Raw genomic sequence first — 25,963 nt, 5'->3', positions numbered from 1 at the left:
GGGCACCGCTTCCGCTCCACCCCTCAGCTGCTGCCTTGTGGGGCCACCAGGGGCAGGCATCCCGGGGGCTTTGTCTGACTGGGCTGAGGCAGGGCAGAATGGGGGTTCTGGCAGTGCTGCTGGGGGTGCTGGGCTTCCTGGGAGTGGCTCTGGGGGGCTCCCCTGCCCTCCCCTGGGACAGCACCTCCTGCCACTTGGCCAAGCCCATCTCTGGCAACCCGCTGGGGTCCCTGAGCTTCCTGGGCAAGGATGCTCAGGGACTGGCCCTGTTCCATGCCCGCTGGGATGCGAGCAGGAGGCTGCAGGCGTGCAGCCGGCAGGATGCACTGGAGCTCACTGCTGCCTTCGGTGCCCTCTGTGCTCATGACGCTGCCCAGGGCTCCTTCAGCCACTCCCCTGGACCCGAGCTGCAGAGAGCACTGGCCACCCTTCAGAGCCAGTGGAGGTCGTGCCGAGGGGCGGAGGAGGGGCCCGCAGGGGCCAGGGTGAAACGAGCAGCAGGGCAGAGTGGAGCGCCCGGCAGAGGCCACCAGCGAGTGAAGAGAGGCTGGACCGTGCCTGGCACTCTATGGTGTGGAGTTGGCAACTCCGCCGGGAACTCCTCCGAGCTGGGTAAGCCACAGGGCGGTGGGCTGGGGGTCTGCTGGGAGAAGCACAGACTGCAGCCCGAGCCCTTACTCTTCCAGGCTGCGTGGCTTTGGGGGTGGTGATTTAACCACTCCGAACGTCAATTTCCTTATCTGTAAAATGGGGGTAACCATGAGTCTCATCGTGGGATGCTTAAATGAGGTCATGGCTGGGGAAGGTCTTACTCAGACCTGGGAGTCCTCACTGATCACCATCTGAGGGAGGGGGCAGGCTGGGGTGGGTTCAGGGCTGGCTGAGCCAAGAAGGCTCTGCCCAAGAGGTGGCTCTATGGGCACAGAGTGGCCAGTGTAGCAGGTGCTGAGACCAAACGCCTGGGTTCAAATCCCAACTCGGCACATCCAAGCTGAGCAAATCGCTTACCCTCTCTGAAGCTCAGTTTCCTCACCTGTAAGAACGGAGGCGATGCTTCTTTGGCAGGGCTGCTGTGAGCTTGGGTGTGGGAAGTGCCAGGCATGTGGGAGATGCTCCGTAAAGGGTGCTATTGCTTGGATGGTGCTAAACAGAGATGACTTTTTTGCACTCTCAGTACAGCTGTCTGTGCGTGTTTGGAGGGCTGGGGGAGGACTTGGCACCTGAGTCAGAGGAGGTTGGCATCCTGGCAGTGCCTCACTGTGCCGGTGAGAAAGGGTGCACCCTGCTTGATTCCATTCCATGATGCACACTTTCACAACTTTGGAGTTTTATTTGGGGCGTGAGCTTGGGAGCCCTGGAGGGAGACTCCAATTCCCCTGCAGACCTTTCCACGTGGTCGTGGGTGGGCTGCCTGGCACTTAGGGCCCAACGGGTGCTGCGACCTCAGTCCTTTCTTCAAGCTTTGAAACTGTGAGAGTCCCACAGAGGGGGAGCAACTGGCCTGAGGTCCCCCCAGCCCGTTTGTGTCAGGGCCAGGTGAGAACCAGGTCTCTGGCCTTTTGATACCAGGTGGACACAGCTGGTGCAAAGTACCCAGGACCCCGCTGAGCTGGTGTCCCTTCCCCTCCCTGCAGGGGTCTTCCAGGGCCCTGATCTCTGCTGCCGGGAACACGACAGCTGCCCACAGAACATCTCGCCCTGGCAGTACAACTACGGCATCCGAAACTACCGATTCCACACCATCTCCCACTGCGACTGTGATACCAGGTTGGCGGCAGGCAGGGAGGGCTGGGTACTTAGGGACAGGGTGGAGTTACCCAGTTCCAGGGTGTAGACACTGGGATTCCAGAGAATCTTAAAGATCAGCCAGTCTGGATCCCACGGTGCAGGTAGGAAAGAGGAGGCCTGAGAGGAGAAGGGACTCTTGGACCCCAAACCACGCAGCGGGTAGGGGCAGGGTGGGCCAGGAGAGAAGCCAGGTGGCCTTCTGTGGCCAGGGACCTGAGTGCCTGCTCTGGGCCAGGTTCCAGCAATGCCTGAGGAGCCAGCGCGACTCCATCTCGGACATCGTGGGCGTGGCCTTCTTCAACGTGCTGGAGATCCCCTGCTTCGTGCTGGAGCAGCAGGAGGCGTGTGTGGCGTGGTACTGGTGGGGCGGGTACGTGGCTGCCCACCTCGCTCGAGCGCCTTCCCAGCCAGAGGGGGACCCGGGGCTCCCAGCCTGGCGAGGGAGGCCTGTCTGACTGTCTGTCCTCCAGGGAATGACAGCTTGTCTTGCTCACCCTCTCCTCAGGGCAGCCCAGAATGCAGACCCTCCCTGGGTGCCCCTGCCCCACACAACCCAGTGGGATGGGGGATGGGACTGGCAGAACCTTGATCTCCATGGAGACGACCCTGGGGCTTCTGGGAGGGGGGGACTCCAAATCACCAATTGCTACCAACTGCCACCTCCCAGGTGCAGGACATACGGCTCAGTGCCCCTGGCTCGCCTCCAGCCCAGGACCCGCTACAATGCCTCCTGGAGCACCCCGTCCACCTCCCCGACTCCCAGTCCCCAGAGCCCAGGCCCCGTCAAGGCTCGACAGAAGCAGCGCCCTCGGAAGTGGCCGCCACAGCAGAAAGGGCCCAAGCACACCAGCAAAGCCAACACCGCAGCTGTCCAGGTCCCCGAGGCCACCCCCAGGCCTGATGTGCCCCCCATGGCCCAGTTGGGGGTCTCCCGTCTAGGCCTTCAGGGCCCACAGGGTGGCCTAAAACCTCAGGGTGAGAGCAAAACCTGCCCTTGGGGGTTCCTAATGGAGGGAGTGTCCCTGCCTCTGTGCGTGTGTGGGGGCCTGAGTGTTGTCGCCTTCCCTGCTCCAAATGCCTTCTGGGATCTCCCAACCTGTCCCATCAAGTCACGCCGCAGCAAGGGATTTTCATAGTCCACACACAGGACCACGTCACTGCCCACTGAACTCCCCAACCCCACGACTCTTTTCCCCTCAACCAGTGACATCCCAATACCCACAGGCCCTCAAGTTTGGCCCCATGGGTTCTATCCCCCCAGTCAAAACTCTGGTTTCACAAACTTCACTCGGCTCCTCAAAAGCAGCTTGCACTGTCCTCCTGCCTCTGGGCCTTTGCACATGCCGTTCCTTCTGCCTGGAGCACTCTCCGCTCCTCTCCTACTCTCCCAGCCTCAGTTTAGCAGCCTCTGCCTCCAGGAAGCCTTTCCTGACCACCCTCAGCACTGAGCTTTCCCCCACAGTGGCACTGCTACGTGCGCACTGTGGGGACACTCCCACACGTGCGCACTGTGGGACACTCCCACACGGGTGCACTGTGGGACACTCCCATACGAGCAGTGCTGACCGTACCAAAGGCATGAGACTAAGGGAGACTGTGTTTGTGTGTCTGAGCACGTGTGCCGGTGTTTGTTTCTCCTTGATGGTGACAGCCATGGACGGGGTCTCTCCGGTGGGCTGGGCTCCCCTCACCACTGCACCTGCCCCCAGGTGCCCGCCGGGCCTGTCGCAGCTTCCGCCACCTAGACCAGTGTGAGCACCGGATCGGGTCCCGGGAAACCAAGTTCCAGCTGTTCAACAGCGCCCCTGAGCCCCTCTTCCACTGCAACTGCACGCGCCGGTGAGGCCTCCTCGCGCCCCTGGGGCTGGCTGGGCTGGGCTGGGCTGGGCTGCCTGCCGCCAGGCAGTGGGAAGGGCACCTGGGCGCCAGGGCCTAGCCCAGCCTGAGCCTGCCTCTGCCCCCAGTCTCGCACGCTTCCTGAGGCTCCGCAGTCCGCCTGCGGCCACCAATACACTTTGGCAGCAGCTGGGCACGACCTGCTTCAAGCTGGCCCCTCCGCTGGACTGCGCCGAGGGGAAAGAGTAAGTAACAGCAGAGCCAGGAGGGTTGGGTGCTTTCCCCAAGGGGGTGGGGAGTCTATACTCCCTCTGGGTGCCTGGGCTAAGGGGCTCGAGCGAGGGGTCAGGGGCCCTCTGAGCTCCCTTGTCATCATCCCTCTACCTACTGTGTCCCGGGGCCAGCTCTGCAGCTGGCCTGTGTGGGCTGTACCTTGGCTCTGCCATTTAATGCCTGTGTGACTTTCACAAGTTGATTTCACCTTTCCAAGCTTCCATTTCTTTATCTGTGAAAAGGCCTCAGGAGCCAATGAGATGATGTGACACACATAGCTCATGCCCTGCCTGGCATGCGATATTAATAAAGTGCTTGCTTAACTCTCACTCCTAATCCTCATTTGAATTTAGATTCTCAAAGCCAGCCCCTTGTTAAATTACCCATTTCACAGGTGAGGAAACTGAGGCTGGCGGGATAGTGGCAGAAACCAGGCCTCCTGGTACCAGCCCAGTTTATTTGCAACCCAACCCTCCCTGCCTGCTGGTGGCTCTGGCTTCAGCCTTGTTCCTCTCTGGCCTCAGTCCCCCATTTGCAGAGTAGGTGGTGATCCTTGCCAGCCCTGATCACCTGCCCCACTCTTCTCTCCACACAGCTGTTCCAGAGACCTCAGTGCCATCAAGGTGTCAGCCCGGCATTTGCGGAGGCTTCAGCAGAGGCGACTCCAGCTCCGGAATAAAGGCACAGATGAGGGGCAGGTGTGGCCTTCAGAACACCTGGGGACGCCTGTGTCATTCTACAACCAGTGCCTGCAGCTAATCCAGGCATCCCAGAGACCTGATGGGCAGCAGACATCCTGAAGCCAGTGACCTCGGTTCCAGCTCTCTCCGGCTCCAGCCTGGACCTTGCTTGTGGCTTGGCCAGGCCCTGGGCGTCTCAGTCTCCTCTCCATAGGTTAGACTGAGGCATGGCAGAGGCTCTTATGGACAACCAGGAGGCTGAACCGGGGGGACCCCAGATGCTGAACCTTGAGCTGGTGACACGAGCCCTCTGTGCCTGGCTGTGGTATTCAGGAAGTTCACTCTGACGTCCTTGGGCCTTGCCAGTGAACTTTACGTGCAGAAGGGAACAGGGAGAGGGTAATTTATTGCAACAGCCCCGGGAGGTACCAGTGGGAGGCGCACGTATGTCCATGTTGCAAAATCAATACATGTCTCAAGAACTGCCCAGGGGAGCCCCACAGCATGGCTTCTGAGGCCTGGGGCAGCAGGTGGGGAATTACCGGTTTCATAGAAATTCCCGTGTCTGAATCCAGGATGGGGGTGGACATTGGAGAGGGCTTCCCAGCTCCCCTCTTCCCAGGGAGGCCCCTTCTTTTAACACTATGGCCTTCCTGGCCCACTCTTCCTATCCTAAACCTAAATTCAACTCTCCTCTGTGCCCTTGGGCAGGGACCTCCCTCTACCACTCTGAGCCTCAGTTTCCTCCTCTGCAAAAGGGAGTTGTAAACAAGAGCTACCTCATAGGGTGATTGAAAATTCAGTGACCATACATGGTGCTTAGCATCCAGCAAATATTTGCTCCCTTCAACATACAGCCAAACTGTGCTTTGGTGTCTGATCTTAAGAGGCTGATGTAACCTTCTTGGGGGCCTCCGTTTGCTCACCTGTAAAATGGGTCTAAGAATAGCACAGAACCCACAGGGTTGTGGTGCAGAGTAAAGAAGATGGCATGTCTAATGTGTACAGCTGGAACTTGGTGATGTCAGTCTGTCATTATCTCACCTCTTTAGTCCCTGCCTCTGTTTCCCTCCACCCCCAGACTGCTGACAAGTTAGGAAGGAGCCGGCAGTGAGGCTGGAGAATTTAATTCCTAATGGATGACCTCCAGGATTGGGACACCATCCCAGATGGGGGCCCAGGCAGGGCTTTGCTGATTGTCACAGTTGAGTGCCAGGAATGAGTTTTGGGGGACCCTAGTTGGCCACCCCTAGCCAGGACAAAGTGGCAGGTGCAGACACAGCTGGAGCGGCAGCAGGAGAGAGGCAGGTGGGTTCACGAAAGATTGAGGCAGAGTGGGGGCCACCTGGGCCCATCTGCCTGCTCCACCCTCAGGGCCCCAGGCCCCCTTCCTCTAGCCCCTGCTGGCCCTGGGGGCTGGGTGATAGGCTGTCGGGGGCCAGGGCCTCCTGATCAGGTCCCCAGGAGCCACCACCACCAGGGTCTACAGTCTCCAAGCGCAAGGCAGGCAGCAGGCCCAGGCTTCGAGGCACAGCTGGTTGGAAGGCCCAGGAGCCAGGCGGCCGAGAGGGCCCCTCCTCATTACTGCCCCGGCTGCTGCTGTCATTGCTCCTACTAGGAGCCACCCTGGGCAGGTGGCGGCTCTGGGGTGAGGGGCTGCGGCTGGCACCACGGCGTTCACGAGATGAGGGCCGTAGGGCAAGACTGGGGAAACGGGCCAGTCCTGGGCTGCGGCTACGGTGTCCCTTGGACTTGCCAGGACTGGGGCTGCGGGACTTGGGTGCAAGCAGCTCCAGAGTGCTGTCATCCTCACCCTCTGAGCTGGTGCCCGAGCTGTCTGTGCTGCTGCTGGCCGACTCCGAGGTAGGCAGCGAGATCTGGGGGGAATGCTGGTCACTGGGGCACCCCACTTCCCAACCCAGCCACTGAGGCCTCTTGGAACCGAGCAAAATGTAGAGGCAGTGGCATTTGAACAAGGTCTTTTGGAACCCCCTGCAGACCCCGCAGTCTGGCCTTCTTACCTGGAAGGGTTCAGTGACCCCAATGAGGATGCTGTGGTTGTGGCTGTAGTAGCCCAGGATAAAGTCTCCGTGGCCCTTGGGCAGTGATTCCTCACTGAATGTCACCTGGTGGGCCCAGCAGTAGAGGTCAAAGTTGGGGTCAGGGAGGCCACCTTAGGGCCCCTCCCAGTCGAGTCCTGAGACCCCAAAGGCAAAGAGGACTTTTCCTGACTCTCCCCCACCTTTTAAGTACCTGGTAGATATTCCCGTCCATGTCCTCATGTTTGGCCCAGACGTAAGCCACATAGTCCTTGCAGTGGCGGAAACCCACCTGGGACAGGAGGAATCAGTGTCGTGACCCCTAGTGCCTTATCCCAGCAGCCTCTGGGTGAAGCATCAAAGTCTGGACGAGCCAGTGACTCCACCGTGGTGTCCAGCTGCTCCTCCAGGCCCCTTCCTTCCCTGAGTCGCTGCCCACCCTGCCCCTCTCACCCGGTACAGGCCGATCCAGTCCCAGGAGCTGCGGGCAAACACTGTTTCCATGCGGTACCTCGCCACGGCCTGCTCGGGCCGCACCCACTCGTCCGCCACCTCCAGCCGCACCAGTGGCATGTCGTCCCTAAAAGCAAACTGCCCAGGCAAGGACGGGCAGGGGGACAGCATCAGGAGAGGGCCGTTAGTGTCCCACACACCTAGGACTCCCCAGGCCCGAATCTGTCCAAATTGGCTAAGACAAGGGGCCTTCGAGGCCACTTCACAGACAGGGAAACTGCCACAGAACAGGTCTAGGATAAATGTCAACTTCCTGCCACCCAGCTCAGAGCTCCGTCTGCCCATAACCTCCTTAGGGAGTGAGTGAGAACACAGCTCCGAAGCTACCAGAGCCTGCATTTGGCCCCGGCTCTGCCATTGACAGGTTACTCAATCCTGGGAGAGTTCTCGGCCTTTCTGAGTGCCAGGGCCCTTGTCTGTAAATTCAGAGGCTCTTATTTAACTCTTGGGCTTGTTGTGCAGATTCAATGAGTTACTATTTATAAAGCATCCTATAAATGTCCCAGTGTAACAGTAAGTGCTCAATAAATGATTTGCCTGTCTGCTAGCGAGGGAGAGCCTTCTGGGGTAAGCTGAACAGCCCTGAGCCAGCAAGAAGGGCCCTGGACCTCGGTTCATTTCTAGGCTCTGCCACTAACTTGCTGTGCCACCTCAGGCAAAGTCCTAGCCATCCCAAGACTCAGTTTCCCTACCTGAGTCTAAGTCTAGTGCTAAGGGGCCACTAACCATTGCCTTGTCATCAGTCTATGAGATTATAACCATGAGTATCCTTTCCCCAAGGTCAACCCAGACTGACCAGGGGGTCACATAAGTGGGTGGAGCTGCTGAGGAGGTGGGTGGCCAATACTCTGTCCCTCAGGGTGGACAAAGAAGGGCTCAGGTGGTGCCAGCCTCAGACCTTTGTCTCCTCCCCTGTTTATCTGGTTTCAGGTTTCTCTCCCTCAGGCTCTGAGCCAAGCTGTTCCAGAAGAAACTGGCACATTCTTTCCCTGTTCCTGTGTTTCTAACAGCCGGATCTGGCAAGGGTGGGCCCCTGGAAATGCCCTCCAGGGCCTTGCAAGGTCAAACCCCTGCTGAGCCCTACTCTGACTGCGTCGCCCTAGGTAACAGACATTCTCTGAGCCTCAGTTTCCCTTCACCAGTGAAATGAGAAGGAGAATTTGGACATCTCGGGGTCTACGGAGGCATTCAAAGGGATGACATATGTAAAGTAGCCAACACAGGGCCTGGCATGTAATAGGTACTCAACCAGTAATGTTTTATGAGGGACAGAGTCCAGGACAAGTAGAGAAAGGACAGGGCGGGGTGCCAAAAGGTATGGTTTTCAAGGTGAGGTCCCTGATTGAGGGTAAAACCTCCTGCCCAAGCCCTGTACCAGAGGTCATGGGAGCCCAGGCGTGGGCCGATTTCCATTCCCAGCTAAAGACATAGGCTGATGTCCCACTAACTGCCCATGTGACAAAGTTACCAGGAAAAACATTCTCTGGCTTCCAGGGCTCCCTCTTATCAGATCAAGAGACTCAGAGAGCCCAGAATTGGGTTTCAGGGCTGGAAAGGTGGGATCTATTCCGCTCTGCTGCCACCGAGCTTGTGTGTGACTTGGGGCATGTGCCTGCACCATGAGGAGCCTCAGATGTGCCCGACAGAAAAAAAGGGAGTTGGACTACATGGTCTCTCAGGTCTGGTTCTGACAGTCTAGGATTTCTCCTTTTTACTTTGGCAACTAGAGACCTCAATCCTAAATATAGTACTCAAGTCTAGTAACTATGTAAAGTTGAGCTTTGTATTTTTCATCTCTCTACTCCCCCACCACCACTACTCACTCCCATAATGCCTGGCATATGGTGAGACAGTAAGTACTCTGTAAATAAATAATGAATGAATATGCATGAATGTTACATGGGGTTTGGTTTTGCTGGTCTTATTATATATGTGAATTTTCACACAAGTTGCCCTAAATCTTGCTCGGAAGAAGGGAGTTGCTGATTAGTGGGAAAGGCATGGGCTCTGAAATCAGACTGGCTCGGTTTCAAATCCTAACTCTTTTTTTTTTTTTTTTTTTGAGACAGAGTCTCACTTTGTTGCCCAGGCTAGAGTGAGTGCCGTGGCGTCAGCCTAGCTCACAGCAACCTCAAACTCCTGGGCTCAAGCGATCCTTCTGCCTCAGCCTCCCAAGTAGCTGGGACTATAGGCATGTGCCACCATGCCCGGCTAATTTTTTGTATATACAGTTTTAGTTGGTCAATTAATTTCTTTCTATTTTTAGTAGAGATGGGGTCTTGCTCTTGCTCAGGTGGTTTTGAACTCCTGACCTCGAGCAATCCGCCTGCCTCAGCCTCCCAGAGTGCTAGGATTACAGGCGTGAGCCACCTCGCCCGGCCTCAAATCCTAACTCTTCCTCTCACTAGCTGTGAGATCCTGAGCAAGTGACGCAACGTCTCTGGGCCTCGGCTTCCTCATCTAAATATGAGGATCCCACCCCCACCCCCACCCTGGTAGGACAGATGGACACTGCTGAGGGCAGGTACAAGGGGCAGTGGGACACCGAGTTGGGTCTGGGGAATGTCATGAGGGGAGGATGAGGCTGGAAGTCACCTGCAGGACAAACTGAGCGGCCACAGGCTTGTGGTCACTGACTGTGTATTCCATGTGGCTTCGGTAGCTGTGCTGGGTCACCTGGAGCCGGTGGCTTTCCCGTCCTGAGGGGCTGGGTCCCCCACATGGAGCCTTGACCTTCCACAGGATACGGTCTGTCCATGCTGGTTTCCGCCTCTTGGCGCTGCAATGGGCAGGGGTACCCCGAGTTTCAGGGGCTGGGGATCAAGGCACAGCCCCCAGCCCTGCCTCCTCGCCCTCTTCCCACAGTCTCCCTTTTCCAGAAGGCCTCAGCCCGCGTCCCCACCCCATCCTGATGCTGAGCTCACCTGGTGTCATATTTGTTGGTACCCACATCAAACTTGAAGGTGGGAGCGAAGTTGAGGGGCCCCTCCTGAAAGCCCTTCAGGATGGGCCAGGTGTTCTTGGCCATGTTGAGCTGCGGGGGGTCCAGAAGGGCAGAGCTGGACAGCAGCCTGGGCTCCGCAGTGCCCAGGGAGGGGGAGGGGCAGGTGAGGGCAAGGACCATGGCCTAAGGTACAGGTGGGTGTGTCCTGGGACATGCTTTGTGTGCCTGGGAGTCTGGGGTGGGGGCTGGGATCCCCCACCTGGTCCTTCTCCCAGAGCTGATGGAGCTGGTCGCTGTCGATGGCGAACTTGACAAAATGCAGGTCGTAGCTCTCAATGCGGAAGTTCAGGTCCCCAAACCAGAACACAAGGCTGTTCGCGATAGGGGGATCCAGGGATTCAGGGGGTGGAAAAGCCCAAGCCAGATCCTTCCAACCAGCCCCCGTCCAACCCAATAGCCCTGGCGCCTCTAGAGACGTAGTGGGGTTAGGGTGGGAGTGTCAGAGCCTCCTGCCTGCCAAAGAACAGGGCGGATGGGGCCAGCCTAGAGGAAACCAGGTTCCGACCCTCAACACGGGCCTGCCGCTCATCAAAGCTCCACCCTGCAGGCTCTGCCACTCCCCAGCAAACTGTTACAGCCTGCATTGGTGCTCCTACAAGTAGTTTGGGTGGAAGGTCACCGCCGTGGGCCCCGCCTCTCTCCACAGGCCCCGCCCGGGTCGGGCCACAGCCCCCATCACGACCCCGCCCAGCTGGGCCCCGCCCCGGTGCGTACTCGTGATCCAGGATGCCGGGTGCTCCGGGCCCCTGGAATTGCTGGAGACTGAGGATGGTCTGGAAGTTGTCCTTGCGCTGCTCGGCCTTGTCCATATGCGCGGGCAAGTGGCAGTTGAGGAAGCAGAGCATGTGCCCGAAGGCCGCCAGGCGCACGCTCACGCCGCCCTTGTTTCCCTAGGGAGGCGGGGTTGGGCGGGTCAGGGGGGGCCTAGGCTGAGAGGTGCGGCACTGGGCGGGGCGGATGGGGGGTTGAGGTTGGGACAGGGTGGGTCCCTTGAAGGGGGCGGAACACTGGTACTCAGCAGCGGGGACAGAAAGGGGGCAGGGCCCAGGGACATGGGGTGTGCTGTTGGCAATGCTTGGGAAGGGGGACCTGCAGTGTAAGGGGTGGAGCACGGGGAGGGGACCTTGCTAATGTATGTGGACCAGGGGACTAATCTAGGGCCACCTTCAGGTCCCATCCTCTCCCAGGCCTGCGCCCCACCTCACCCAGTAGCCACCCAGGCCAGTGCGCGTGCAGTCGGTCTGCACGTCCCGCAGGAACGGCAGGTGGTAGTACTTGGCGAACAGCAGCAGGATGACGCCCTGCATCCTCACAGAACTCACCTGCGTGGGGAGGCAACGGGAGACTGGGGGATGGGACACAACCCCCACCCTGCCCTCAGCCGCCTTCTTTTACCCTGTCTTTAAGGTCTGGTCCTCCATCCCCCTATTTCAGGGACCCAGGAACAGAGCCCCAGCGGGCCCCACAGTGAGTCAGGGCAGAGCGGGGGCCGGCCAACCCAGGCAGGGGCTCGCCCGTCCAGGGGTGAGAGGCCGTTACCAGCACGAAGCTGAAGGGCCCCAGCGCCTCCATGAAGAGCTCGCTCCACTGATCGGTGAAGAGAGCGTCCTTGAGTCGCTTGTTGATCATGGAGTTCACTTCCTGCAACCTGGGGAGGTGGAGGCGGGGCGGCTGCTGGATTACAGAGGCACCCCAGAAGCCTGGGTCATGGGTGGAGGGCCCCAGAGGCCAGAGGGGCTCAGGAGGGGGGTCCACACGCCCTGCCTCCTTCTCCTCACCCTATTGCGATCATGTCTGCGCCATCGCTGTCATCACCACCGCCCAGGTGGAGGAGGGACGTGACATCGTCAGGGGGCATGGCAGTGCCCACATTCCATGTGACCACAGTGATCCTGTGGGGAGGGGCACAGAAGGGTTTACTGCGGGCACCACTCCCTCACCCTCACCCTTCCTTTCTCAGGGAACTCTCTGGGAAAGTAAACCGAGGCAGGTGTGAGTATCAGCCCTTAGAAGGACCCACAGCTTCCCTCCTACCTGCCAGACTCTCCCTGGAGAGATCAGCTGGGGGGGGGGGCAAGTCCCTTAGGAGGGGGATGCTGTCTTCTGAGGGTCCCAGAGTGTGCCCCGCACCCCCCGCCCCAAGGACTGAGGCAGAGTAGGCCATCCACCCTGGGAGAATGGCAGTCTGAGATTTAAGCCCCAGCAGACTTTCCTGGGAGAGGCCCACTCACCGGAAGCCGGGGTCACTCTTGCAGGTAGGCAGAGCTGACCAAGAAGAGGACGAAGAGGTGGATGTAGAGGGGGAGTTGGTGACCGGGGCTGGGGCGTCTTGGGCCTGAAGGTTGGGGCTCGGGCACCGGCCAGGCCCTACGCCCTGGGTGCCAAGCCTGGGGAGGGCCATCTCAGGCGCCGTGGGGACACAGGGGGAGCGGTTGGGGGAGCGGTTGGGGGAGCGGCTGGGAGACCGGGGTGGCTTGGGCAGAGGTGGGGGCACAGTCTGGCCTGAGGAGGCCCCCGGCCGGAAGGTGGGGGACAGAAGTCCAGGGGAGCGGGTGCCAGGCTCCGGAGGGCCCTGGCCCATATCCAAGGGCAGGGTCTGGGGTGGCTGTGGCAGGACAGGATCTTCAGGGCTGCTGTGGGAGGCCTCAGGCCGGGCTCGGAAAGAGGAGGAGAACCGGGGGTCTAGGGAGCCGTGCATGGAGGATGGGAGGCCCGGAGGACCAGATGCCTGTGCCGGAGACTGGAGACGCCCCTCAGAAGGAGGCAGAGGTCTGGGGGCTGGGGCATCCCTCTGTCTAGCTGGTGTCTGTCCCACAGAGGCCGGAGCTGATGCTGAGGACGCTGGAGCCAGGGCCTGCTCCTGAGAGGGCGACAGAACCGGACTGGGCACTGGGGAAGGGTTGGCCGGGGGCTGCGAGGGCCGCTCCTCAGAAGCCAGGGCCAGGCTCAGGCCGGAGGCTGCCAGTGCTGGCTTGGGTCCCACGGAGGCAGGTGGTACCTGCTTCTGGTCCCTGGAAGTTGGGGACAGACTGGGCCCCAGAGTGCCTGGGGGAGACGTTGGCCCCGCTGAGGCAGACATCACCAGCTGCCCCAGGGATGTCGGAGCCAGGACTGAGCCTGGGGTTGCCGGGGGAGGCTTTGGTCCAGCCGAGGCAGACAGCACCAGCTGGCCCACAGATGTCGGAGCCAGGCTGGAGCTGCGGTGGGCAGGAGCTGTTTTCTGCCCCCCAGGGGTACACAGTGGAGTCAGGATGGGTCGAGGAGATGCTACAGCCAGCCTCAGCCCCTCTGAAGAAGGCGACATAGCTGCTCGTGGATCTACAGGTGCCAGAGCCAACCTTGGTTCCAAGAGTCCTGGGGCTGCCTTCTTTTTTGCTGGGAGCTGAAAACCTGAGTCCACCTTGTAGGAGACAAGCCAAAGGCTCAGGGTGACCCTAACCAGGGGATTTAGCCCTGACATCCATATAGACCCTGGCAGATCCCATCTACCTAAAAAAGGCACATCTTTCCGAGGAAGTTCTTCCTACTGTCTCACCCCAATCCATCCTCTCTCAGAGGAGATAGGACACAGATGGGGAAAGTGAGACCCCCGACTCAAATGAGGCAGACTGTGAGCCTGAACCTGAGGACTGTCCTTGTCTTCCTGGCCGTCACTCACTCCCTGCCCACCCTGGGCAGCTTCCCTGGGCAACTCTCCCACTGCAGGCCCTGAACCCCTCACCCCCAGCCAGGACTGGTGACCTCACATCTCGGGTCAGCCCACTCCAGCACACGGGCTACTTCCTGTCAAACACCTCTCCCCTCCCCCATGGTGCCCTCAGGTTGCCCCTGCCAAACATCCCAAGCGTCTTGGTCACAGCCCTGTCTGTCCTCTCACCCATTACTAGAGCTCTCAGCTACAGGCTAAGACTGGCCGTGCGGTTTCTAAGCCCAGCTCCGTGTGACCTTAGGCAAGCACCTTTCTGCCCAGGGCCTCAGTTTCCCTGCCTGAGAAACAAAGAGACTGGGTGAACGGTTCCTGGCCACATTATATTCTGGGGTGTCTTGGTCTCATATTTGCTGCATTTATGAGCCCAACATTTGCAAGAATTCCATCGCGCCGCCTGGAATAGTCCATCCTCACCGAGTGTGATTCTAACATTTAGAGCAAGTCCAGGATTCAAAGGTGATCCTGGTATCACACCTCTCCGTGTCTCCTCCACCCTCTCCCCCAGCTGTCAGGACAGGCAAGCAGGTGTCCCCTTTATGTCCGGTAGGTAGGGGGTGGGTAGTGGGGCCATGAGGAGACCTCCTTTCCCTTCCCCATCCATCCTCTTTTTGATGTCCCTTGTCTCCGGAAGACAGGATAAAGTGTCCTTTGCCAGGGAGGGCAGAAGAAGGTCTACACCTGCCCCAGGGTGGCCCCATCCCTGCCTCCAGAGACGTAGTTCCGTCTCCATCCCGTGTCCTTCTCAGTTCGGAGAACCTGAAACTCTGCCTCCACCTCCCTTCTCAAACTCAGCTCTTTGAGGCTGCATTGTAGGCATCCTTCTTGGCTCCAAGTGTCCCACTGTGTGCCCCCTCCCCCCAACCGCCACACCGCCTCCAGCACTAACAACTTAGACATCCCAGATGTCACAGTTTTAGTCTTCAAAGACAAGCCCCCTCATTTTGCATGGGCTCAGAGAGGAAAAGCAACTTGCCCAAGGTCACACAGCAAAGCTGGAGTACTGCTGGGTCCCCTGATACCCAGCCCAGGGCTCTCCCGGGGGCTTCTGGAGATGGCTAACTTCACCTCTTTCTGGACATGCCACCGCTGCCCCTCAGCCCCCAGGGTGCCCTCTTCACCCAGCCCCTGCTTGGTGGGCAGAGGAGAGTGCCAGTCCCTCAGCCAGGGGCACCAGGGTGGCTGCAGTGTGGGGGGTGTGGGACCAGGGATCCGGAATAAGGGACAGCTGGGTTTTAGGAGGGTCTTACCTTGGAAGGTGCCCCAGTTTGGAAAACCCCATGAGGCTTGGGCAGGGGTCCCATGCCAGCCCGGGTCCCAGGCCTCCTGCTGCCACTGCTGCTCTGGCCCTCCATGTCTGCAGCCCCCGGCAGCCCGGGCTCCCTCGGGCTCTGGCTCCAGCTCCTCCGCTCCCGGGAACCAGTGATGTCATCAGCCATTTCAACCTGCTGAGAATTTAAAGGGACAGGCTCCCGCTTCCCAGCCTGGAGGTAGCCAGGGCAAGGTGGCTACCCCTTAGGAATTCTTCAAACTGGCTGCAGAGGCTGGACCAGCCATGGGGTGGGGTGGGGTGGAGAGAGTGTGCCTATCAGTCTGGCCCAGGTCCCAAATGGCAGCACCGAGGAGGCTGCCTGCCTTCCCCCACCTTCCTGCCAGTAGGCCCGGGCCAGCCCTCGCTCCCGGGAGGGGCACTGTCACACCTGCTGGCAAGGTAGGGACAGGTGGTTCAGAGGTCGACACCCTCTCCAGGGCCTCAGAAGCAACTGAGTTTCTGTCCTGATCCTGTGACCTTCCTGACGCCCTGCCAGCTCAGAGCTTGCCTTGGCCCCCACCCTTGCCCCATTTTCAGGCCTTGGTGCCTGCCCTCCCCACCTCACCCCCCCATCTTCCCATCCCAGAACCAGACACTCAGGCTCCAGCCACTGCAGTCCTTTCCCATTTCAACCTCAGCGCCGGTCCCTCCTTGCCTGCAGACACCTCGCTGCCCTCAGATGTCCCCACAGCCAGGTTTCTCCCAGCCCAGCTTCTCTCAGCTGCCCCCCCTCCAGAACTCACTGAGTGTGGTTTGGGAGGGGGACTTGCTCAAGGTCACCAAGTGCACTGGGGAGGTCTCCTGAGTTTCCATGAGGAAACTCAGTGACCCAAGATTAGCACAAGCCAGTTGGGGGTAAGTGGGGGAAGGGAACTTGGGTGGAGAAAGGCCCAGAAGTTGGGGGACAGACTGGCAAGAGGATAAAAAAAACCAGGCCTGGGAATTCCTGTAGCCAGGACCCAGCACAGGGCCTGGTCCCCAACAGGTGTAGGGGAGTGTTTGTTGAATGAGTAAATGAATTAGAAGAGTGAGTGAGGCCAGGTGTGGTAGCTCACACCTGTAATCCTAGCACTCTGGGAGGCCAAAGCAGGAGGATCGCTCAAGGTCAGGAGTTCAAAACCAGCCTGAGCAAGAGCAAGACCCCGTCTCTACTAAAAATACAAAGAATTAGTTGGCCAACTAAAAATATATAGAAAAAATTAGCCGGGCATGGTGGCACATTCCTGTAGTCCCAGCTACTTGGGAGGCTGAGGCAGGAGGATTGCCTGAGGCCAGGAGTCTGAGGTTGCTGTGAGCTAGGCTGATGCCACAGCACTCTAGCTCGGGCAACAGAGTGAGACTCTGTTTCCAAAAAAACCCAAAAAACAGTGAGTGAGTGATGAGGGTCAGATGTGGCTGGGGATGGCTGCAGGCTCTGTCTCTGCCCACTCTCCACGCCCACTCCTATCTGCTAAGCAGTCCCTGAACTCCCAGTTCCCCCAGAATTTCTGGATTGCTTAGAGAGGAGTGGTCCCACCCAGGTTAGGCAGAAGATGTCCAGAGTTCCGTGGACAGAGCTCTCTGTTGGTCAACAGGCACTCTGCGTCTTGACGACTTCCTGAGCCTGTGCAGTCCCTTACGTGAAGGTAGATGCCTCATCCCCTCTCCCGGATGCACCTCCCACCTCTGCTTGGCTGTCCCTGGCTCTAGTTTGTATCTTCCGGCCAGCATCTTTGTGAGGCTGGGATTGGCAGGGGCGGAGACTCAGGCCATCTCAGGGTGCTGGGGTAGAAAGGTCTTTGGACAGTGATGGTGCAGATGATGACAGTGGTGACGGGGGAGGTGATTGTGGTGGTGGACGTGCTGATGTCCGGAATTATGGCGCTGGATGTGGGGGACCAAGAGTCATGGTGGTGAAGGTGGTGGAGATACTGATGGCAGAGGTGGAGGCCATGGGGGTGGCAATGGCAGAGGTGACAACAGGTATAGGTGATGGTGGTGGCGGAGGTAGTAGACTGGAGGGACGGTGGTAGTGGCGATGACAGGGGCAGTATATAGAAGTGGAGGAGAGATGGGGCAGAGGAGACAGACGGTGGGGCTGTTGTGTTAGTGGAAGCGGGGGTGGCGGAGTTGGAGGTGAAGGGTGTGGGTGGCAGTGAGGGAGGATGTGAGAGTGGACGTGTCGCTGATGCTCAGGTCACTGGAGAGGGAAGGAAAATTTGAACTCACGCTGTCCAGCCCTCTGACTCCTATTTTACAAACGAGAAAACTGAGGTCCCCAAGAGTACCCAACTTCCGATGCAATCCTGGAGGGGACAAAGGCAGATGCAGGCCCCTGAGACCAGTCCTAGGGCTCAACCATCTAGGGCAGGGGACAGAGACATCAATGCCCTTTGGCAGCCAGGCAAATGTCATGCAAATGAGTATGCAGAGGCTTCTCTGGCCCAGAAGGGCAAACCCAGGATTTTCCATCCTCCTCCTTCCTGAGCTCAGCCCCTGCAGGCCACTTTGTTTCCAGCCCTGCCTTGACGTGCTTGAGGAGGTCCCTCAGATTCCTGGTTTGTGAGAGGGAGATAAAAACAGTAGATACCTCCTAAGTTTGCTGTGAAGATTAAATACAATCCTATATATGAAGAGCTTAGCATAGAGTCTGGCACAGAAAACTCTCAATAAAGGTGGTTGTTCTGTAGTTAGTATCATCATCATCATCATCGTCATCATCATCATTATCTGCTTCAACTACCCATTTAATGGATGCTAAAACTGAGGCTGAGAGTGCTTGTATTCCTGGGAGGAAAAGGAGGGGTTCTGAGACCCAGGCCTGGCTTTGCCAGGGGAAGGGGGGTGGGGGGCGGACCCCAGCTGGGAAGGGAGCGGTTAGGAGCTATATTTGCATCCTGGAGTGATGACTAAGGAGGTTGATAACAGGCTCTGGGGCTCAGGGCGGCAGGCCGGGGGCAGCTGCCAGGGAGAACCACCCCCCTGGAGACGGCTGTCTCTGGAGGCCCCTTCTGGCTCCCTCCCTTCCCTCACTGGGGGGGGGGGGGCAGGGCGGTGTACTGAGGCAGAGGGTGCAGCTCATTGAGCTACCTCCTGGAAACTCTCAGCGCTATCCTTCCGGCTGTTTGGGTCAGGAAAAGGAAGGGAGGATGCTGGTGGTTGACAGAGTACCCTAGTTACTGTCCATGGTAACCCTATGAGGTTGGTAATAAAGCCCCCATTTGACAGAGGAAGAAACTGAGGCCCAGGGATTACACGGCCAATAGAGGACAGAGCATGGGGCTCCCATGGAACCCCTCCTTGGAAGGATAGTCCATACTGCCAAAGCAAGAGGAGTGATGGCTTGGGAAGCAGAGAGAACTGCAGGTGCAACGTCTGCGGCGTGGAAGGTTTGGGCTGGGAAAGGACACAAGATGCAGACATTCGCACACATTACTCCGGCTCTTTGGTTCAGTGTAAACATGCCCTGAGCTGGGAAGGAAGAGAAATCTTTCTCCTTTCTCTTTCCTCCTCCTCTTCTCTCTTTACCTTCCAAGGGTACTTCAGGGAGGTCAAGTTTACAGGGCACAAAGGAGTGTTTTTTCTCCCGAGACCTCACTCCAGGTTTTCTTTCTTTTTTTTTTTTTTAAGAGATGGGGTCTCACTGTGTCACCCAGGCTGGAGTGCAGCGGCACCATCATAGCTCACTGCAGCCTCGAACTCCTGGGCTCAAAGGATTCTCCTGCCTCAGCCCCCCAAGTGGCTGGACTTCAGGCACAAGCCACACGACCGGCGTCCAGGGTTTCTTTTTGGTAACAAGTGCCACATGTTATGTCACTGGAGCCCCGTTCCCACCCTCTGAGGCAGGTGTCATGGTCACCTCCCCATTCTGCCACTCAGGAAATGGGCTCAAGGAGGAGGAGGAGGAGGAGGGGGAATGACTTTCCCAAGGTCACACAGCTGGAGCTGAGCACAGGCGTCCCTCCTCCCTCTCCTCTGCTCCCCCTCCTCCCAGGCAGCCCAGCACCCGCTGTCAGCTGCTCTGAAGTGAGTGGCTATTTTTGTTCTGGTGCGAGGGGATCTCGAGCAGCAGAGCCATGTAGGTTAGAGGCTCTAGGACACCCGGCCTCCGCAGGCAAGAGGAAGCTTACCGCAGCGGCCAGACCCTGCTGAGCTTGTCTGGGAGCTCTCGTTTCTTGCAGACTGACCTGTGCTGGGCTCCCATGTCTCCAGAAACTTCTTTATTGGAGCTCAGAACAGAGGATAGAGCCAGACTAAGCCCTGGGCATGGCCTTGATCTCAGATCCAACTTAAGCCCTACACTTGGTAGAGGTTAACTGAGCTCTAATCTCATGTCGAGACTGAGCCTCCACTCCAGCTCTAGATTGAGCCCAGATTCTAGACTTATACTGAATCCTGATCCAAGTCTGACTGAAGATGACACCAACTTGAGACCTTGGTTCTGGACCCAGACTGAGCCCTTATTCTAGTCTAAGACTGAGCCCTGATCTTGGTCACAGACTGAACCCTGATCTCAGACTGAATTCTGACCCTGGGTCACATAACTGGTCACACACCGAGCCCTGACCTCAGGCTGTGCCTTGAATCTGGTCAAAGGCTGAGCCCTGAGTTAAGTCATTGACTGAGCCATGATCCTGGTCATATACTGAGCCTTGATCCTGGTTACAGACTAAGCCTACTCATTGACTGAGCCCTGACTCTAGCCCCAGACTCAGTCCTAAACTGGACACTGACCCTATCTGAGCTTGACTCCATTGCACGCTAAACCCTAACTCCGGCTCCACCCTAAGAAGACTGCTGGCCTACATTACATGCTGCCACATAAGGGGTATGGATTACGAGCAGAGATCTGTCCTGGGAGATCTTGGGGCTCCCATGCTTCTGATATCAGAATGTTCTTGTTATTATTGTGGCCACTGTCTCCACCGCTGGTTCCACTGGCTGGTTGGTCAACCCTCATAAACCCAAGCTGTGGCCCCTACAGGCTGCGGCATTTAGGTTAATGCGATGAGAGTGGTTTGGTGGCATCTGTCCAGTGAACAACGAGGGCCCATGGGGCACTGGGGTTTGGCTCTGTCAGCAGAAAAACCAAAGGCTCCGTGGGGCCTCTGGCTTCAGTCACTCTGGGGCTTTTGCTGGGGAAGGGGTTGCAGTGGAGGAAAACAGTGGGATATATCCCATTAGTTTTGTAAACAAAGTTTACTCTTTGTGTTTAGGTAATACGTGCTTATTATATAACATAGAGAAAAACACTATAAAGGAGAAAAAAAATTTCACCCAGCAAGAGAGGACCATTTGGGTTTTTGGATTATTTCCTTCCAGATTTTTTTTGGGGGGGTGTAGGCATGTATATTTATATATACATATTTTATAAAATTGGTTGGCTACTGTGTTGCCACCACAATGTCCATTGCAGCCCATTTCCTTCTTAACAGGGACTGGAATATGATGGACTCAACCCATAGCTTTAGGAATGTGTCCCAATTGGTTAAGCCAATAAGCAATTTCCATCTGTCCTGCACCCCCCCTGCCCCCACACATGATTAGATCACAAATGGACTAGCGAGATATGAGGCTATTTTTGCTGAGGGCTTTTGGGAAAGAAAACTTATTTTCTCTCTTGAGGAAGTTACTGAAAAAGATGATTTCCTCTCCATTAGATGGGAACAAAGAAGACTATGGCTCTGGTTACTGTTGGCAGCCATCTTCACACCATGAGGGTAATTGGCCTAAGGATAAGCTGACACACTATGGCAAGCAAAGTACAGAGAAACCAGGTCTTGGTGACATCATCAACTGGATCAAACATCACCTGAAGCCCTACCTGCCATTGGACTTTTTAAATAATTTGAGCCAACTGATTCCTTCTATTGTTTAAGCCAGTTTAAGTTGGGGTTAGTGTGATTTGCAGCCCAGAACATCACAACTCCCAATGGATATTACTATATTACTGTTTCATTAGCTTTTTTTCCTTTTTAATACCATAACTAAGTCATGCAATACTATGCTACATCATTTTTTAACAATTGCATGGTTGTCCATGGTATGGAGGTGCCCTCATTTATTTAACTCATCTCCTGCCATGACATGCTTAAGTTGTGTTTTCAGTTTTTCACCGTAGTAAACAGTGTTCTGATAAACAACCCTGACCTAACAATTAGTCCCCTCTCTGATGATTACTTTTGAGCAAATTCAGAGACACTGGATTACCGGTCAAATGTTTTTAGGGTTTTGATTTTTGATTTATTGAGTCAATTGCCCTTCAGAAAGCTTGGGTGATTTCAAATTTCCACAGCAGTAAATAGAGTGTTAGAGATAGCCTACTGTGTCAATGGTCTAGACAGGACCAATCATTCTAATATTTATAATGTGTTCATGTGTTTATAGAAAATGGCTATTAAATAACAGCTCTAAGCCTGTTTTTATTTTATTTTATTTTATTTTATTTTATTTTATTTTATTTTATTTTTTGAGACAGAGTCTCGTTTTGTTGCCCAGGCTAGAGTGAGTGCAGTGGCGTCAGCCTAGCTCACAGTAACCTCAAACTCCTGGGCTCAAGCAGTCCTCCTGCCTCAGCCTCCCAAGTAGCTGGGACTACAGGCATGTACCACACCTGGCTAATTTTTTTTCTATTTTTAGTCACCCTGCTAATTTTTCCTTTTTTTTAGTAGAGACGGGGTCTCACTCTTGTCCAGGCAGGTCTCAAACTCCTGAGCTCAGGCAATCCTCCCACCTTGGCCTCCTAGAGTGCTAGGACCACAGGCCTGAGCCACTGGTCCTGCCTGTTATTTTTATATCTTTATAATCAAGAAGTGAAGGGGAGGTAGCAGGCTGCAAGCAAAGAACTCATGCAGACTTGATTTCTCCATTAGGCACAGTAGGCTCTGTGTCTAGAGCTCCTGATACTTTTAGGGGTCTATGAAAATGTTTTAATCTTAATATCTTTTAAAATTAGAAGGAAAACATATAATAATAATATGATAATGAACCCAGCCTGATTTACATTCATCTTTTTACGAAAGCAGTTGTAAAATCTTTTTTTTTTTTTTTTTTTGAGACAGGGTCTCACTCTGTCGTCAGGGCTAGAGTGCAAAGGCATTGTCGTAGCTCACTGCAACCTCAGACTCCTGGGCTCAAGCTATCCTCCTGCCTCCCGAGTAGCTGGGACTAGAGGTGCGCCATGACACAAGCTAATTTTTAAATTTTTATTAGAGATGTGGTCTTGCTCTTCCTCAGGCTGGTCTTGAGCTCCTGACCTCAAGCAATCCTCCCACTTCAGCCTCCCAAATTGCTAGGATTACAGGCGTGAGGCACCACTCTGGGCCTAATTTTTAACATATATATTTTAAATGGAGAAAGGGGCCCAGGAAGGCAAAAATTCCTAGGAGCCACGACAGTCATACTGCAGTCTCAGCTCAGTGTTGAGAGGATTCTCTAGATTCAGCGGGAAAGAGCACAGTGACAGACTTGCTGGTCTGCCCAGGGCTCGTGAAGAGGGGGCGTGGCATCCTGATACGGTTACCTTTGCTGTGCTGAGATGAGCACAGATACATATCTTGGGTTCAAATCCCAGAAGCACAATTTAATCATTTCACCTTTCTGAGCCCGTTTCCTAACCTGCAAAACGGAGTTCACAGAACCTTTACGAGGTAAGGAAGGAACTGTGCAAGCTCACGCTGCACCAGGTACTGTTCTAACGAGCCTGACGTGCATGAACCCCTGTATCCGCCACCCCCTCCAGGGCAGGTCATATTGCATCACCACAATGTGCGCTATGGAGAATCGAAACCTTCATTGGAATTTCGTGCCCCAAAATAAAAAGCACAAACCATGATTCCCCGGCCTCACTTTCCCTGTCTTAAAAGTGGAGGGTCTGGCCCAGAAACTCCGTATCCATCAGCGTCCCGCTTGCACCCCCTGCCGGCGACAGGTGGCGCTGTCCGGCCGCATCCTGCGGGAGTGTCCACACTCCATCGGCGGAAGGAGCGCGGGCCCTCCCTGGACTGGGAACGCGAAGGCCCGGGCGCGGGAGAGGAGTGGGACCCGGCCGGGAGCTAGCGGGAGGCAACTACGCGGGCCCGGGCGGAGACCGCGCTGGGGGCGGGGCCTCTGGCGGGGCGGGGCCTCTGGCGGGGCGGGGCCAGCCTGCGGGCCCAGACGTGGCGCAGCGACGCGGAGGTTCTCCTCCCGTTTGCGCATCCTCGGCTGGTCTGATGAGGCTCCTGTTGCCGCCGCCGCCGCTGCTGCTCCTCGCGGCGCTTGTGGCCTCGGCCACAGCCGCCACCACTTACCGGCCGGACTGGAACCGTCTGCAAGGCTTGGCCCGGGCTCGGGTGGAGGTGAGTGCGCCGGCCTCCAGCGCGGTGGCCTCATACCGTGGATCCACCGCCCGCTCCGGCCTTGGGCCCACCCGGACCCCGATCTCTCCCCTTTCCCTCTGGCACCAGAATCATCCTTCCCACGCCCCAGCCTCAGTTTGCCCCAGCACCCACCGTGGAGGCCTGAGACACCCGACTTGCGGCCTGGAACTCCGAGCCCGTTCCCAGCTCCCAGCGGGACAGCGGGTCCCCAGACACACTGGCCTAGTCTCCTGTCTCTTGTCCTGGCCTATGGCTCTCCCAACCCTGCCCCTTGGAGCCCAACTTCCCATCCCCAAATCACTCCGTGGTTTCCTGGAATTCCTCCTCCACCCCAGTTGTAGGGCTTGGAGCTCCAGAGTCTCTCTTCCTTCTCCTGGGGGAGAGAAGACTTTCTGGGTATCTCCCCCCCACACCATGCAGGAGCCAGAGAAGGGGGTCATTCGCAAAGGGAACCAAATTGGTAACTCAGCTATCAACGCCTTCTTGGCAGGAGCTCCCCATCCTCCCTCATTGCCAGGAAATTACAATCTGGAGTCCCTGGCTTGCTCCTTGACTTTCACCATCACAGCCCCTCTCTGAGCCTTAGTTTTCTGAACTCCTTCCTGACCTCAAGCGATCCTCTCACCTCAGCCTCCCAGAGTGCCAGGATTACTGACATGAGCCACCGCAACAGGCCCTGAGCCGCAGTTTTCTGTCTGACAAAAGGGCATAGGATGAGGCAGACCTGGAATGGGTGATCCTAGGATCTGGACTCCTGCTGGGAGGTGGCCTTCTCTCAGGGAATGCAGGGAGGTGCCCTCCCTTCCTGCCACTTCAGGGAAGCAACCATATGGTCTGTGGGGCTGGGCTGCAGGTGGCAGGCAGGGCCAGCTCTCTCTGCAATGGAGTAGGACCAGATGACAGGTGTTTCTAATGGGGGCCCCCAGGGAAGTTATGGGCTGTTTCCTTCTGGTCTGCCTCCATTCTGAGATGTCAGGGGTCAAAGGCCAGGCCCAGGTCTCTACTGCCTGAGAGGAGCAGGGTGATCATTTCTCCTGGGCATTGGGAGTGAGTCACTAGGATGTTCAGGCAAGAGCCCCAAGGCAGGAGAGCACACTGTAAGTCTCTGGCCTTCCTCCTCTCCCCTGGTGTCGCTAGGCCTGAGTTTCCCCACGGTACAGAGTTCCCCTCCTGCCCACAAGGGACTTCCATCTGCTGCACACGTTGGGAATTGCTGTTCAGGGATAACTCACAGCCTGACCCAATTCAGCGATGACGATGCAATGGCTCTGAGGGTGTGGTTGGGGGAGACGTGAAGGACTCCTGACCTATCCCATTTTGTCCCCCTCCAGACCTGTGGGGGATGACAGCTGAACCGCTTAAAGGAGGTGAGTTTGAAGGAACGGGTCCCCAGCTGTGTTCCCCTGAGCCTCTTGGGCAGTGGGCAACGTGGTCTCAATTATTAGGGAAGGGGGAGGATCCCTGGGCTGGCAGTCAGGAGCACCTGACTTGCTGCGGGACCTCGCTGGACTTCAGTGTCCCGTCTGTGTCCGGGGGCGGGCGGGGTTGGGACCATGATCTCTAATGCTCTGGTTCCTCCCCAGGTGAAGGCTTTCGTCACCCAGGACATTCCATTCTAGTATCCTTCTCCTGTTCTGAGGACGGGGAGATGGGAGGGCACGGGGGGATCTCCATCCGCTCAGCTGCACAGACAGGGATGGCAAGTGTGGAATTGATTGGGAGCGACTGCCCAGGGGACTCTGATGTGGTCTCCACGTTGTGTCGGCAAGAGGGCTTGACTAGGGAAGACTGGCACAGAGAGGAGGGCCCTTTGCGTCTTCGAACCCTAATTTTCTCACGTGTAAATGGAGATCCCGCCCCTCCCGGGCGCGGAGTGAGCGCCCAGCAAACGGGGCAGTTCTGTCCACATCAGCACGGCGCTACCCGCCTTAACGCCGCCTCCAGCCACAACCTGGTGATGAAGCACCTCCCTGGGGCCGACCCCGAGCTCGTGCTGCTGGGCCGCCGCTTTGAAGAACTGGAGGTAAGGCCGAGGGGGCGGGCGGGGGCGGGGCGGGAGGCGGGGCCCGGCGCTGACCCCGCCCCTCCGCCTCAGCGCATCCCGCTCAGCGAAATGACCCGCGACGAGATCAACGCGCTGGTGCAGGAGCTCGGCTTCTACCGCAAGGCGGCGCCCGACGCGCAAGTGCCCCCCGAGTACCTGTGGGCGCCCGCCAAGTCCGCCGAGGGAGCTTCGGACCGCGCCGACCTGTAGGTCCGGGGGCGCGGCGGAGCTAGGACCCCCCTGCCTGAGTCCGGAGACAGAATGAAGCGCTCAGCATCCCGGGAGCACCGCCCTTGCTGAGGGCCGACGCCCGTCCCCGAGCCTGCAGGAATGGGACTGGGGAGGTCCCTCGCAACCCGCTTTCCTCCACCCCCAGCTCCACTAAATCCCTTCTGCCTTAACCGAGGCTCGAGTCCTTCCTTGCTGCGG

General features: G+C 57.2%; 3 protein-coding genes across 3 annotated transcripts; 2 read left to right on the top strand and 1 right to left on the bottom strand.

Annotated features, from left to right (window-relative positions):
• Positions 1–29: 29 nt before the first annotated feature.
• PLA2G3 (phospholipase A2 group III) lies at positions 30–4,706 on the top strand. Its single transcript, XM_012763958.2, is given in 7 exon segments — positions 30–612; positions 1,635–1,767; positions 2,024–2,158; positions 2,456–2,763; positions 3,498–3,627; positions 3,753–3,869; positions 4,493–4,706. Coding segments are annotated over 7 exon segments (1,551 nt in total). The 5' UTR covers positions 30–98.
• Positions 4,669–15,340, bottom strand: INPP5J (inositol polyphosphate-5-phosphatase J). The gene is made up of 13 exons (XM_012763957.3): positions 15,090–15,340; positions 12,365–13,533; positions 11,912–12,025; positions 11,673–11,781; positions 11,339–11,455; positions 10,848–11,023; positions 10,333–10,444; positions 10,054–10,163; positions 9,725–9,908; positions 7,070–7,207; positions 6,831–6,908; positions 6,599–6,703; positions 4,669–6,454 (listed from the first exon to the last, which is right to left on the bottom strand). The coding sequence occupies exons 1-13, from the start codon at positions 15,276–15,278 to the stop codon at positions 5,948–5,950; spliced, it is 3,108 nt and encodes a 1,035-aa protein (XP_012619411.2). The 5' UTR covers positions 15,279–15,340; the 3' UTR covers positions 4,669–5,947.
• A 7,907-nt stretch (positions 15,341–23,247) lies between these two features.
• SELENOM (selenoprotein M) lies at positions 23,248–25,935 on the top strand. Its single transcript, XM_012763956.2, has 5 exons — positions 23,248–23,469; positions 24,822–24,857; positions 25,074–25,108; positions 25,435–25,513; positions 25,586–25,935. Exons 1-5 carry the CDS (start codon positions 23,344–23,346, stop codon positions 25,742–25,744), a joined length of 435 nt encoding a protein of 144 aa, XP_012619410.2. The 5' UTR covers positions 23,248–23,343; the 3' UTR covers positions 25,745–25,935.
• The last annotated feature ends 28 nt before the right edge of the window (positions 25,936–25,963 follow it).

The sequence above is a fragment of the Microcebus murinus genome, chromosome 22, assembly GCF_040939455.1.
Source record: "Microcebus murinus isolate Inina chromosome 22, M.murinus_Inina_mat1.0, whole genome shotgun sequence".
Taxonomy (NCBI): domain Eukaryota; kingdom Metazoa; phylum Chordata; class Mammalia; order Primates; family Cheirogaleidae; genus Microcebus; species Microcebus murinus.
This window is presented reverse-complemented; position numbering and strand designations above follow the sequence as displayed.